This window comes from Melanostigma gelatinosum, assembly GCF_949748355.1.
Source record: "Melanostigma gelatinosum genome assembly, chromosome: 10".
Taxonomy (NCBI): Eukaryota; Metazoa; Chordata; class Actinopteri; order Perciformes; family Zoarcidae; genus Melanostigma; species Melanostigma gelatinosum.
Genome location: NC_136643.1, coordinates 23,518,027 through 23,533,041, shown reverse-complemented (window position 1 = coordinate 23,533,041; position 15,015 = coordinate 23,518,027). Strand labels below are relative to the sequence as shown.

The 15,015-nt window shown below is 43.4% G+C and overlaps 1 protein-coding gene across 2 annotated transcripts in view; it reads right to left on the bottom strand.

The window, feature by feature from the left end:
* satb2 (SATB homeobox 2) overlaps positions 1-14,645 on the bottom strand; it is a 41,671-nt gene extending 27,026 nt beyond the window's left edge. For both annotated transcript variants that reach the window (XM_079277514.1, XM_079277515.1), the window contains exons 1-3: positions 14,511-14,645; positions 6,666-6,881; positions 3,094-3,279 (exon numbers count right to left, since the gene is read on the bottom strand). In XM_079277514.1, coding sequence (XP_079133640.1) covers positions 3,094-3,279; positions 6,666-6,837 — 358 coding nt within the window. In that variant the 5' untranslated portion in view covers positions 6,838-6,881; positions 14,511-14,645. The remainder of the gene's footprint in view (positions 1-3,093; positions 3,280-6,665; positions 6,882-14,510) is intronic.
* Positions 14,646-15,015: the final 370 nt, after the last annotated feature.

Here is a 15,015-nt window from a genome sequence, read left to right as displayed (position 1 = left end):
GTGTGTCAGTACACTGTGACATCACAGTAGGGTGTGGTTAGAGGTGCAACAGGCAAACGCTGCTTTTCAGCCGTGTTTTCAGTTACTCTTTAATCGGCTAAACTACTGGAGAGATGAAAAGAAAACGACGCTAATAAGCTAAACTATTACAGAGAGAAGGACAGAAAATGATGGTAATAGTTTAGTTTAGCCTTCTGCTAACCATAGCCGTCACGGCTGCCTCACTGCCGAAGGCTAAACTACTCGAGAGAAAGAGAGAAAATGATGGTAATCGTTTAGCGGGATGGAAAAGCACGTTTTCTTTAAACAGTCGCCAAAACTACACGGTTCATCGTAGCCAGAAGCTGTAAAAACTGTCATAAACATACATTGTTCGTCTTACCGATGGTCAATGAACACATCATGTGTGACAAATGCTTCCATCAAAAGAGAAACCGAAATCAAGCTTAAAGTTGTGATATTTTATCAAAAACATTGTATTCTATATGTTTAAAATCTCACCCCGAATAAACCGTTCCAAGTAACCAGATACTGTAAAAAGCATTACATTCTGTGTTTCTGTGTTAGGAAGCCATGATTGATTTGAATGAGACAGATTACACGGTTTGACAATTTTTGTAAAAGAAATGATCAAAGAATTTCAACTTGTGTTTTCTTCTCTTTTTTGATTGATGGCATTGTAACTGTGTTCCACAGACTCCCTGAAAAGGCTTGGGGTTCAGAGGGTTATTAAGTATATTTAATGAATCTGAGTAACCTGTGTCAGACTTCAGGTTTAAGTTCAGCATATCTCGATCCAGTCTCGAACTAAGGTCGAGAGTACACGGCCCGTTTCAGGTGGGCTGCTGCGGGCCTGATAAGAGCTGTTTGCCTTGAGGCAGTAAAGGGATTACCTGCAGCGGTGCGGTTAGGAGAAGGGGGAGAACACACACACACACACACACACACACACACACACACACACACACACACACAACCTCCTACACATTAGAAACATGTCTGCACTCTCATGGGTCTGCAGACTTAATTCGAACGAGTTCTGGTGAAGATGACACACACACACACACACACACACAAACAAATACTGGAGCGAGATGTCAAACAGGGGGATCTCCCACCATTTGCAGCTTATTGCAATAGCGCTTGTTGCTCACTGTCGCTCTGTTTTTACCATTTTTATACATCGATGTGAGGCAACTTCCCCAGATGGCATTTTCTGCATACTTGAGAAAAGACAGCAGTAAATGTCACTGTCCTGTTGCAGATGACTACCATGTGTGCAACAATAAATTACAGAGTTTTTCTTTTACTCCGCTTCATAAACATGCGCACACACACACACACACACAATATATTTTTGTCTTGCGGAGACATTCCTGTCCGGCTCTTTGTTGTGTCTTTAATGACTTTAACAGGCTCTGTCTGTGTCTTAGTTGTGTTTTTGAAACATTCTTGCACTTATTGCCGAGCGTAGCGTTACAGCGGCGGCTCTAAATAGACGACCTCACATCCAGTTTTCTTCTCAGGCCGCTGATTAGAGGCAGAGTCTCCTCTCAAGGACCGTTCTCGTCTTGACCCCTAAGCTGCACGGTATTTAATTCTGAGTCAGTGGCACCATGGTTTACACCGGGAGAGACACTTGGAGGTTGGAAAATCGTGACTATTAATGATGGTCCTGATGCTCTTCAAACTAACAAAAAGAGTCAGCTTGGCCTCAGATATTGAGCTGTTTCTATTATAGTATAGTTATTCTGCATTTCTCTGCCAAGCTGAAAAAGTTGTTATGTTAGTCATCCATGTTTTTTCCTCCGGCCTAGCTATCGGGTTCTTCCCCTGTTGTCTTTCTTTTTAATTTCAGCACATGGCCCTTAAATTAAACTTGTTCCTGCAGGTCAGAGAGGCTCACATGCAGAACACCACGTCCAGTGGAGCAAGTCTTGATGCTGGTAAGACCTTCTTGCAGATACTCATGTTTGGATTTAGCTTCCTAATAGCATTGAACAGACGACAAACACAGTCACGTTTCAGGTAAAAGTGAAACACTGGCATGAGACAACGTGTCCCTGTAAAGACAAGTTGAAGAGGAAGACGGCGGAGCTGTATGCAGCTCAGTTAAGGACCAGTTTCAGTACAACATAGCCTGTTGTCAGAATAATGCCTGTTAATACTCAATGTGAATATTTTCTGTCTATTTATGTTTTTTCAAGCACCACAATGGATATAAATCCTGTGACTCCTTGATGTTCTTTTTAACTTTGCATGACAAAGCTAACGATCAAACACAAAAACTAATTCTAGAGGTAATCGTTCCTAAGTTAAGAGAGTGCAAGAACAGATTTAGAGGAAACGTTTGATATAATACTGAGAGTTAAATGAGAACATCAACACCACTCTCATGCCTGTACGGTCAATGTGAAGCTGGAGCTAGCTTAGCTTAGCATCATGACTGGAAGCAGGGGGGAAAACAGCTCGCCTTGCTCTCTCCGAAGGTACCAAAATCTGCCTACCAGCTCATCTAAACGCTCACAAATCATCACCTTACATCTCTGTTCATAACGAGCAGTAACTGAAACAAAGGAGACATATATCGCGTTAATTAATGAGCGTTAGATTAACTGCTAAGCAGGTTTTGTGACAGTCAGGCTCGCCATTTCCTCCCGTATCCAGTCTTTATGCTAAGCTAAGCTAACCGGCTGCTGGCTATAGCTTTGTATTTAGTGTACAAACATGAGAGTGGTATAAATCTTCTCATCAAACTTCTAAACAAGCAAGCACACGGCACAATTTCCCAAAATGTATTTGTTTACCTGTGCCTTTAAGTTGACACACATGTTAACTTCATGTTGACTCACAGATACAGTTTGTGTGCTTTCTTTGCAGTCTTTTATCAGTTGGTGGTGAGAGTGTAGTAGTAGCAGCATTAGCATGGTGTTGTTTTAAAGGATTGTTTGAATCTTAATTATAATTTATGGCACCGAAGTGTTTGTCTTACAAAATGTCTCGCACCGTGTTTTGAAAACCTGAATTTGAAGTTTCTTTCAGAAAATGTAAAGAACGCACAGGTACGACAGCGCTGGTGTCGTGGCGACTGACCGTGGGCTTGAGCCGCCGAGCCGTGGGAGTAGCCGAGGGCCAGCAGAGCCGTCTCCACCAGCTGAGAGAAGAGAATATCCTTCCTGACCAGCACAAACTCTGCATGCTCCTCCCTTCCCTCACAGCCGTCCGTCTGAATGCCTCCATCCAACTGCTCCACCACGCAGAAGACCGGAATCATCAGGCCTGCAGAAACAAGAAGATGCTTTGTGATGTCTGGCTTTTATTGTCCCAGATCACAACACAGTTCATCCCGCTCAGACAGCAGACATGTGGATCGCATTTATTGCGGGTCCAGCTTGTAATCCCTTCCTCCTTTCGGTTTTACACTGTTGAATAATGCAACACCTGAAGTTCTCAATGCGCTGCAACCAACCAGGACTAAATTGACTGGAACAGTGCTGTTCACTGTTCACTGTTCACTGTCTGCAGGACATTTCAAGGCATTTAGTCCAACGGCCTATTAGATAGGCCGTCATAATAATGGCTCCCCTAACAGATATGCAAAATTATACAAAAGACCTGCACTCACACCAACTGCTACTTTCATTCGAGTATTAATAACAGGTTCAAATAACGATTCAACAACAATTCAAAGCAACAGCGGTGCTAAATATGAATGTTATTGCAGTTCTAGATGTTTGTGCAGAGGTATATGAATTGACAAGATATCGTGAGGCTTCCTCAAAGATGCAAATTGAGTCCCGTGAAAACCAAACCAGATTCTCCAGAAGACGGTTTGCATGAAGCTCTCCCACATTTCACGCACACGCCTTGACACATTTTCACAGCATTTGCATGATTCTTTAAAACCGCGGAAACACAAGTTCAGAGGAAAACTTTTGAACATGTATATTAATTATTCGGCAGAAATGTGACTCTGCATGCAGTCCTCTGACCTAAATGACAAAACGGGTTGTTGTCACAACTCAGATAAGTGAAGAGCTCGTCTCGTCAAGACGATATTTCTTCCCAGCACTGTTTTAAAAAAATCACTTGTCTGATCTGCCACGGCTGTGGTTAAAGTTTGATGTGGTTTCGGCAAACAAAACTAATGTAAATAAACCAATGACAGACTCAACAACCTTCTCTGCCACCAGGTTTCAGGACACGTTGACGGAGTGACGCTACTTCTAACGGACAACAGTCACTATGTGAAGCCGAATCGTCATCTTGAATCAACGTATGGAGAACTACACCATATTATTTGTATTCAGCGATGTCTCTCTGTCAGAGAAGGTGACAACTTATCGAAATAAGCAAACTTTAAAATGTGTCCCACTGTATGAGGAGGGAACTTCAGTTTTTTTTGAGCGAGCACGCAACAAAAGCACGAGTCATTCCCTCGTCTCTGCCAGCTTGGACCCAAGTCAATAAATAAACTTCCAGGAGGTAAAGTTACCGTCCAGCCTCTGGTTCGTCTCACAGTAAACACACGACAGGCCGACGGCACACATTACGAGTTTAAGATCGGCTTGTTTTGACCGGCTCTCAGAGTTGGTTGAAATGTTTTTCGTGTTCTTGGCCTGCTGTTAGCTGCTGGTTGGCTTTATTTTTTCAATAACTGATGAATTTTAGATGATATGGAGCCTGTACTGGAGGTGAAATGCTGCCCCCTATCTCTTTGAAACAGGTGGCCACTGACCACAGACTAACACACACATCCATCTGTTTCTGGCGCAGAGACGCTGAACATTTAAAATCGAGACAAGCACGCGCTCTTCCTTCCCGTCAGTATTTGAAGCACATTAAGTCGCCGGTTCCCAGCATCCGTGTCCTTTTGGCTCCCTGCACTAATATCAATCCTTCCCCTTCAATATGAACCCTTTTTCCTAAAAGGCTTTTGGTTTCGGGCCACCTGTCAACTAATTAATTAAAAGCTCTCTGAAGAAATGATGGAGTGAGAGCATTAGGCAGCGTCCCAGCACTAATAATACAGGGCACGGCAATGTGTTTAACCGCATGGATACCACACAATACCGAGCACGCACGCACACACACACACACATGCGCCTTCATGGGGGTGCATGTTGTATCGTCCCCCCCCTCTCCTCCTTCTTACCCCCGATCCATCCCGTTGTTTTAATCAGTCAATTCCTATATTTCTATTTCCTCCTCATTAATCACTCTGCTCCCAGTCCTCCAGGCCCTCATGGAGTGAATTACACACTGGAGCACTGTGCCAATTCAAGTAAGTGAATTTCCCCCAACAGGGAAATATAACTGTCAACACGGAGCAGCTCCCTCCGACCAGCGCTCCCCTCTCTCTCCCCCTCTCTGGCCCTATCTCGCTCGACCCTCCGTCTCCACCTCAGTCTGTCTTCTCTCATATCCAGTGTCCTGTGATTTGCCCGCTGACTCTGTGTGATCTGGTTTGGATGATGCGATGTTGCCTCAAAACCTCTAATCCCTCTAATATGTATGGGGATGAGTGAACTGGGATATGAAAATAAGATGTGTGTGTGTGTGTGTGTGGAGTGTTAGTGTGTGTTTTGGCAGCTTTTGTTGGGTGTGAGTGTCCCAGCGTAGACGTTTGTAAGTGTGGACATATGGTGTGTGTGTGTGTGTGTGTGTGTGTGTGTGGCCCCCTCCTCGTGGCAGCAGTGTGGTTTGGAGGAGACACGTCGTGTTTCCTGTCTTCAAAGACAACCCGTCATTATTACAGGCCAGCCATCCGCTCAGCGCAGGAAACCCCTTCCTCCTTCCTCTCCCTCAGTCCCTCCCTCGACTTCTCTCACACAGAAATGTTTTCTTCTTTACGTTGAAACATTCATTCTCTCACTTCAGCACATTGCTTCTTCTTCTTCTCTTACTGCGGTCAAATCTGAGGTCCACGCTGATTTGTTAACCTCTTTTACTCCAGACGGGTCCATCTTTACAAACTCAGAATGTGCAGCCAGGCGCTGTTCAAACCCACAGAAATGTCTCTTTCATATTCTAGAAAAGATCCCAAAGGATGAATTTCAGGCCAGATTCATATAAAATAATTAGCCTTAAGATCATTGCATCTTTGATTGAATGTTTCAGTCAGTGTAAAATAAAAAAGAATTGACGTAAATAGCGTGTTGGAACAAGAACAGAATATATTTATAATTCTGTCAAACAGTGTAGAAATGATTTCTATCTAAATTTAAGGAAAATGTCGAGACATTTCTGCAAACATACAGCAACACAAACACCCAGATAGAGGGATACGTGCACACACACACACACACACACAAACATGGAACAACTTTCACCGTGAATGCAGGAATCGATAAACTAGAGTGAGTTGAATAAATCTTGTTTATATGGAGCAATCTGCTTTATTTGGTGAGCCTGTATTATACAGTTCCCCCCAGGCTTATAGATTAACAGTGCAGAAACACCGAGCCAAACTCCACTCTCGGCTACAGGACGCGGCTCAATGAGGAAGGTTACGGTCTCCTCATCGCTCCACTGATCTGACGTTTTTCTGTCTCTTTACAGGTGGATTGAAGCCCACTAATATGGAGTTAGTGGCTTTGAAATGAATCTCTTCATACAGTGAATAAACACCAACAAAAGCCTCTCTTTACCAACATGTCGCTTACCTCCGAGGGGCCTCAGCGGGGCTCCGTTGTGGCGTATGCGTGGCCCAGTGGGGCTCCCGTTGAGCTCCAGCCGGCCTTTCTTCCCCGGCGGCGGGAGGCCGCTGAGGTCCGGGCTGCCCCCCCTCCGCTCGGGACTGTCCTGGGTGATGGGACTCTCCCCTCCTCGCTCCATCCTCCTCCAGATCCCCAGAGGAGCTCCAGCCAGAGAGAACGAGTCTGGAAAACGTTTAAGGGAACTTCATTTAGGGTCGGAATTGTTAAAAGTGACAAGAATTCAACTATTAAAGTTGGTGATATTCTTTTTTAAATTATTATTATTGTCCCATGAAAATACCAAAAACAATGAATAGTCCCCAACAAATTAAATATGTCCTCCTGTTTGAGTAATTAACAAATAATGAGGTTTTAGGACAAAACGTACCCTTCAAATGAAACTTTATATTAGCGACGCATTTTTTAGACATTTATGTCATCAGTAACAAATGAGCTTGAGACATGAAAGTTAAATATTCAGAGTTGGACGAAGACATTGATGTTTTGGTCTTTTCATGGAATTTGTTGAAGGTATACAAGAATGGAATAACATCCTTTAAGTGGCAGGTGTGTAATATTTAATTGAATCATTGAAACAGACAAATAGAGACAGAAGAAGACGATGGAGAGCGAGAGAGAGAGAGAGAGAGAGAGAGAGAGTCCGTTATCAGCGTTTGTTGGGAGTGTAAACCACACAGTGACAGTGTGTGTTTGTGTTTAATATCTATGAGTACATAAACATCTACACATCCAGTGGGCGCATGAACTTCAGCCAAACGTCTGATACGGGGTAATGCCATTAGAAACGCTGCCAGGCCAGACGGGGGACACATGCCAGCGTGTGAAAGAGCAGCCGGCTTCTATTTACATACAAGCCCCTGGACAACATCTGCCAGCATGTGTGACCCTCAGTGGAGAGAGAGAGAGAGAGAGAGAGAGAGAGAGAGAGAGAGATTAGAAAACTGTCCGTGGAAAAAAATGTAATAAAATGGTGAAGAGAGAAAGTATGGAAATCAAGTTAGTGAGCAGATTTGAGAGTGGAAAAAACACAGAGGGTCTCTGTGCTGAGTGACATTGGCCAGCAATCCAGCAGAACAAATGAGGGAGAATCCGTGGTTATTGTTTGAGTGTGGCATTTTCCACAGCGCTTGATTAGAAACTGCAAATCACTCCCTCCCTCCCACCCTCCCTCCCTCGCTCGCTTTTTTAATATTTCTGCAGCTTTTACTGCTCCAGCTGTCGTAACTCTGAACAAAAGACAACGTTTTGTGTGGTCTCTCCGTCTCTACCTTCTGTGCCGACTCTTTTCACAACAACAATTTTTAATAATAATAAAAAGAGAAGAAAACAAGTTCAAAGAGTTGCACTGAGTGGAAAGCAATGGGTTTCAATGGCGTACAGTGGGAGCTATAATTCACAAAGGGAGGCTTTTGCAAATAAATCCAACCGCCGACAAAGTCGCAGCTACAATAAAGAACAACTGGATATGAAACACAACATTGACGGGAATTCGCTGGCTGCGCTGCTCTTCAGCGGGACGAGAAGTGGAACTGTACCTGCCGTGTACAACTTGAAGAGGAAGTGATAATTCATTTCTTATTTAAAAATCATCCTCCAGAGAATCTGCCTTTATCAGAGGCAGGTCCTAACCCGCTGCTGACGATCCCTATCAACACCTCACCGACATCTCACCATCTGACCTGGGACACACACACACACACACACACACACTCCATCCTTCGCTCACAGATCGTGATGTCGTGTAAAGAAGTGAGGGAGACAAACAAACACACTTTAAACCGGGAGACAGGTGTTCGTGTCTCAAAGTGTAGTTGAGTTATTTAGAAGTTACGTTACAGATGTATGCGACGTGTTTTCTCTACTCATGTGACTTTGTTTACGTTTTACTTCGTTTATCTATGAACCATGATGTTTTTCAAAAAACCCAACTGTGGACATTCAACGGTAACAAGCTGGCTTAAACGGCGAAAAGCCTGAAATGCCTTATCGTGACATGTGGAATGTCCTAAAAGAATGTAGGAATTAAACATTGTTGTATCACAGTAAAACTAGTCAGTTAATTAAAAGTCATCTGCAAACATTTTGATAATCGATTCATCGTTTCAGTCATTTCTCAAGCAAACACATCAAGTCTTTGTTTGTTTGTTCGAGCTTCTTTATCGCGAAGACCTTCCGCTTTTCCTCGTCTTCGGTGAAAGTGAACTGAACATCTGTCGATTGATCACTCCATCCATGAAGAAAATATATTTGGCAGATTAATCGACAGTAAAAGTAATTGTTAACTGCAGCTCTATGAGATAACAGACACTGGCAAACTTTCTGGTGAACGAGTACTTTTACTTTTGATACTTTAAGTACATTTAGCTGATAATGTTTCACATCCACAGTCTCAGACTGATACATGCAAATCTATTTTACGTAATTATTACGGCGTGTTGAGCAGTGACCTCACAATAGCGCGTTCTGTTGAATCTTATCAGCCTTCAAAAGCCTGAGATGGTTGCCGTGTTCATCCTAAATCCATCTGAGGTGCATTGTTTGATAAGGCCTGCGATAGGTGGAGCAGTTAATGAAGACACATGTAATGTCATTTTGATAAGAAGAGGGTTCATGACACGTTTCCCAATTTATTGCTTCTCTGGTCAACTGTCACACCTTTCTTTTAAAACCTGTTAATCAATAAAAAAATAAGTAGAAAATAATCTGCTGTATCTGCAGCTCTGAGACGGTCGGACGTGAAGAAATAAAAAAGCCGAACTCTGCTCCGTTTGTCCCGCATTGCTGCCGATGCTGGGACGGCCTCTGTGTTTTTTGATGATAAGGCACCATCGAGTTCCTCATTATTACACGCTGTAGACATAACAAATACACAGCGAGGGGGCCAAAGACAAGATTGCAGAGCAAAAGAAAATGCAGACACGCCCAAAGAAATGGAAGAGCGGGACACGACAACAAACACACCTCTAAACAACTGGTCCGGCTCAAAGACGTACACACACACAAACAGAGGTCAACGTGGAATTCAAAGCCAGTCGAAACGCCACAAATCAGACGGCTGACACACACTGATTGGTCCCATTCATGTGAGAGACGCACGGTGGAATGAAAGCTGCTGTTCTGAAGCTCATTCAAGTCCTTTAAAGGGAGACACGACCGGTGGAAAGGTTTCACTTATAGATACCACCATGCAACTTTACCATTGGTTCATTACATTAAGGCAATTATTAAGGGGACTTTTGGATATCTCTTTGTATCGCTCTATAAATCCGAAAATACTGTCAAGAGTCTGAGAAAACGTCCTTTGAAGAGATGTTTTGTTAAATTACATTCATCTTGAAGACTTCAGGTGAATAGGGTCAAAAAGATGACAAACAGATTTTACCATCAAACTTCCGCAGCTGATCACTGACATTAAGACAATTATTTTTCGTATTACAAGTTTTCTGAAATGTTATGTTGGAATATGGAAATGAGGCGTTATGCAATGGTAACTTTTGGTGAATTTAGCAGAAATCTACAGACACAAATAGACAAAGTAGTTAAATAAAGGGTGAGGAGTGAAGGCAATCAGCCAAACAGCAGGATAAGATCCTCAACGTGTACATGTATGAAAGGAACGTCTCTCAAAGTGTCACAAAGAAATACAACTAACCTCTCACTCTGCAGAGCTGCATCGCCTGGTATCTATTTTACCGTTACGTTAATGAAGGGTTGAGCCTCCGACATGCAAAGCAGACGGAGCGAGAGAGAGAAAGAGAGAAAGAGAGAGAGAGAGAAAGAGAGAAAGAGAAAGAGAGAGAGAGAGACCTATGAGGGCATTATTAGCTCCGATAGCCGGGGAGAGAGAGAACGGGGGAGCGGCGTGACATGTCAATATCCAGATACACGGATGTTCTTCCCATACGATGATGCACTTTTATAGCTGGGTTATCAAGCTATTGGTTAATGCTTGGCTCTGCAGCGCAGATAAAAGAGGAGGAGGAGGAGGGGGAGCGATATTAAAAGCCCTGCAGTCAAACTGAATACGCATGTATGCACAGGGAGGGGACAGAAAGACCAGTCAGGAGGCAACCTGGTGTCCTGCACAATTACGTTCCCAAACCATTAAACTGAACTCTCAATTACATTTTGAGAGAAACGTGTTTTCTCAAATTGCAACAAAGCAAACCAAAAAGAAATGCTACAACACCACTTGGTTAGGTTTACGCAACAAAACTACTCAAGTTTGGTCAAATAAAACTCACGGTTTGGCTTAAAATGACTTAAAACAAAGCAAGAAATGCAACAAAAGTAACAAAAGCAACAAAGGGTTCCCTCAGGACAAGCACGGCGGCCCCGTGTTTCTTGACCCGAGCACCACCTCGACGTGCTGCACGACAAATTTCCCTTGAAACGTAATTCACAACGGTGGATGGGAACTTCATTTTTACGAGACAGAGCTGCTGGAGGAAGCACAAAAAAAGAAGATTCTGTTTTTAAACGTCTGAAAAGAAAAAGGGGAACAACACAAGAGTTTTTTATGTGGCTGTTTATGGGAAATGATTGCTGTTTGGGAAGGTTACATGATTGTGGAATCTGCCGTTTATGGCCATCAGATGTGTTGCTGTGATGTGGGGAGAGTTGGTGTGAGGGCAAGACAGACCTTTATGGCACACACACTGTCAGTCACAAGCTTGTAGCTTGTGGAGAGGGTCCTCGGGCTCACACAGGGAAATAAGCAGGTGAGGAGGCGAGACGAAGGCCTTCTAGCGAACATGTCTGGCTCCCTCGTAAACATCTCATTTGATAATACGGGTAATACGAGTTAACAGCGAGCATTTATAGCCTCGCCCTTCCAGCTAGAGGATGCATGCTTAAAACACACTCATCCATACATACACACACACACACACACACACACACTAAGCCACACAAACCACAGCCAGCATGCTACACAGACTCTCTGCTTCAACACTTCCAGGGACCACACACTGACTCAGAACACACAGCAGGGACCAATAAGAGTGTGCGGAGCAAACACATGTGCATGTATATGGCACAGGGGTGTGTGTGTGTGTGGACAATATAATAGCGTCACAACATGATGCAGTCCAGTGAAACGCTTTTGAAGTTGCATTGCATCATGACGTGTTCCTGTTGCATCGTCGGACATTTACGCCGACGATGCTGCTCAAAGAAAACGCTCACTTTACACACACACACACACACACACACACACACACACACACACACACACACACACACACACACACACACGCCTGCCAAACCCATCCACCACAGCTCACACCAGCCTCACCAGAGTGGGAATAACAGAGAGCTCAGGTCTCAGAGGTTTCACAGTCACACTCTAAGAATTAAAAGGAAGAAGACTTTATTTTATCATGAAGAAGAGGAGATACGCAGCAGGCTGAATGGGGACATTAGAGATCAGTGAGCACAGCATCAGAGGAGCATCATTAGCTCCCACTGAGCTCCTCCGCTATCTAATCTCCTCAGTTTAATAGCGCGGACACACCCATATTACGTGTGAACAGATAGCCGGGTTCACACAGGAAGAAGGGAGAGGGGGGGGGGGGTTACTGAAATACTCAAAAGATGTGGATTTAAAGTTAAGATTCATTATTTATTGGTGATAATTTAATTGTGACTTGTTAATATCGGTGTTTTTTATGATTATCAGACCATAAAGTGGCTTTGAGCTTCAAGAGTTTAGAAAATAATTAAACAAAATAATATTTTAGCTGCTCAAAATAAAGTCTGCTTTCAGCATGAAATTGCAGACCATAAATAATTGGCGCATCTTTGCGGCAGAATGAAAAGAAACAAAAAGGCTCAAAGCTTCGCACAATATGAATCCTCTGCAGCTCAGTGAGAGCCAAAGAAAATATGACTTTCCCACTATTTCCTTTTTACGCAAACTCTTCAACCCCCCCCCCCTCTCTTCCTCTTCACGACGGAGTCTGCGCAAACATGTGCGCAAACGTCAACCAGACAGGCCAGAAAGTCTCCCATCAGAGCAGCTGAAACGAATCCGTTTCTCCTCGCGGTTGGCTCAAAATAAAAATAATAACTCGCGTATTTTTTGTGTTATTCGTCGATTGTGATTATCGAGAAACGGTTTCATGTGGTGTGTCGGGAATATTTCAAATTACTGATGTGCGTCATAATCCAGATTATACAAATGCTCCGTCCGCACTTCACCTGCTCAGGTGAACAGATCGTAACGTTTGTGTGAACAGAAGTTGACTTTTCACGCATTGGATTTGATGAGAAAACGTTGGCGCTGTTTGTCTTCCTGGTGGTGTTTTGTGTTATTTCTGGAGAAGAAGAGTCAGCCTGCTGTTTTCTTTCAAAGGTCGGAGAGTTTGGGGCTGAAAGTATCGCCGCTGCTGTCCGTGTGAAGAGGAAATACAGGAATGAGATTCAAACAATTCGAAGGAAAATGTACTTTTCCGTCTGTCCTGCTCGTGTTCACAATGAATCATTGAATGCAGGCCTGCACACTGCCGCGTGTTTGATGGCTCCACGTTTAGCGCGGGACAAAGTATTGCTCCCGACGTGACGCTCTGCAGAACGACTGTTTCTCATTTCACCGCATTTGGCTTCAGTTTCAGAGAAGACCGGAGGCCCAAACTTCCACTTCAGCCCGCAGCTTTGTGACGTGCATGCTTCATGGTGACCCCTTTTCTTTCTTTCCTCCACTCCCTCTGAAGGTGTGCTTGCTCCGAGGTGGCGGAGTGTTTACTGTCCCATATGTGTTGCGGAGGTTAAAAGGCCCGTGTAGCTGCCGAAGAAACAGCCGCAGCGTGTTCGACGCGTCTCGGTCTCCCTCGGTATGTTTTATTCATCACCTGTCCCGTTTACCGGCAGCTTCAAGCCGTGGAACACAAACTAAAATAATAATACAAAACTGATGCTGTTATTTAAACTGTGCACACGTGTTAACCAGTAACGCGAGTAACACCTCTCACAGTAATTCATTATTTTACCTAAAAGTTAAAAAGTCACAAAGTGATGTTGGGACGTTTTCTTGTTTTTTCTGGAACGATTGATTTTCGCCTTATCAAACACACGCACACACACACACACACACACACACACACACACACACACACACACACACACACACACACACACACACACACACACACACACACACGCACGTATATATATGTACGAGTTTTAAATCAAAACATTCACTGCCAAGCTTCCAAAATAGCTATTTAAAGAAAAGTAGCAAAACATCGCCTGAAATATTTAACTCCCAATATTCATAAACTGGTTGAGTTCTTTAATAACTTATATGGGATTGTATTGAGGTATCTACAACTTAGAATAGCATATTTAGAATATTTAAAATACGAAACACAACTGATATTTTGTACAAATAATATTAAGTGAAGGAAATACGTTTTATTTCATTGCCAAGAAGCTGAAATTGATCATACATGTGCAAATTCAATAAGTAAACATGACTCAATGTGTAAAAACTTATAGAATATGACTGACTCCCTTTTAAAATAATAACTATTATTATTGTAATATTAAAATAGATGGTGTGGGTGGATGCTATGTTATTATCACACTAATACTATCCAATAAAAGCACTTAATAATATTAAATTATTTTTATTATTTTAATAAATCAGGTGTAGTTATTAATTAAAGGGACAGTTCTCTATTAGTTGATCAATGTTTAATCTATTTGTTTGTTTTTATATAATTCATATCGTAATCCACGGGCAGTTTTAAATCATTGGCGGTGAGCAGATGGAGCTGCAGAACTACTCACTGTTTACGGCGTGTCTGTAGCGCTGCTGGCCGCTGAGGAGGCTCTGTCCATTGAGCAGGAGTATTGAATCCAGGGCTGGGCTGTGGTTCGGCTCCTACACACGGCGGATCACGCTCCTGAAATCTGGACTCGGACGAGAGAACCGGACCGGAGATCCACAAGAAGTCACTTACTGGTGACAGTGTGGTGGGGGACGAGGGTGGAAGGGAAGGAAGGAAGGAAGGAAGGTGGGGGGACGATAGCGCGCGAAGCAGCGGAGTGGAGAGGTGCACGGAGGATGGAAGGAGAGGCGAAGAAGAGAGACTTTGTCGTCTGTCGTCCGGAGCGCGCGCACAAACTTGATCTTGTCGATGCACGTTTCGTCCTTTAGTTTCACGCTTTTGTCAAAACGCGTCTCTGTGGCACAAGTCGTTCCTCCTCTGAACTCATGGCTTCATCCTCGGAAGAAAAGCAAAAAGCGCAACAACAACAACAAAAAACGCAGCCGGTGAAACAGAAACAAGAC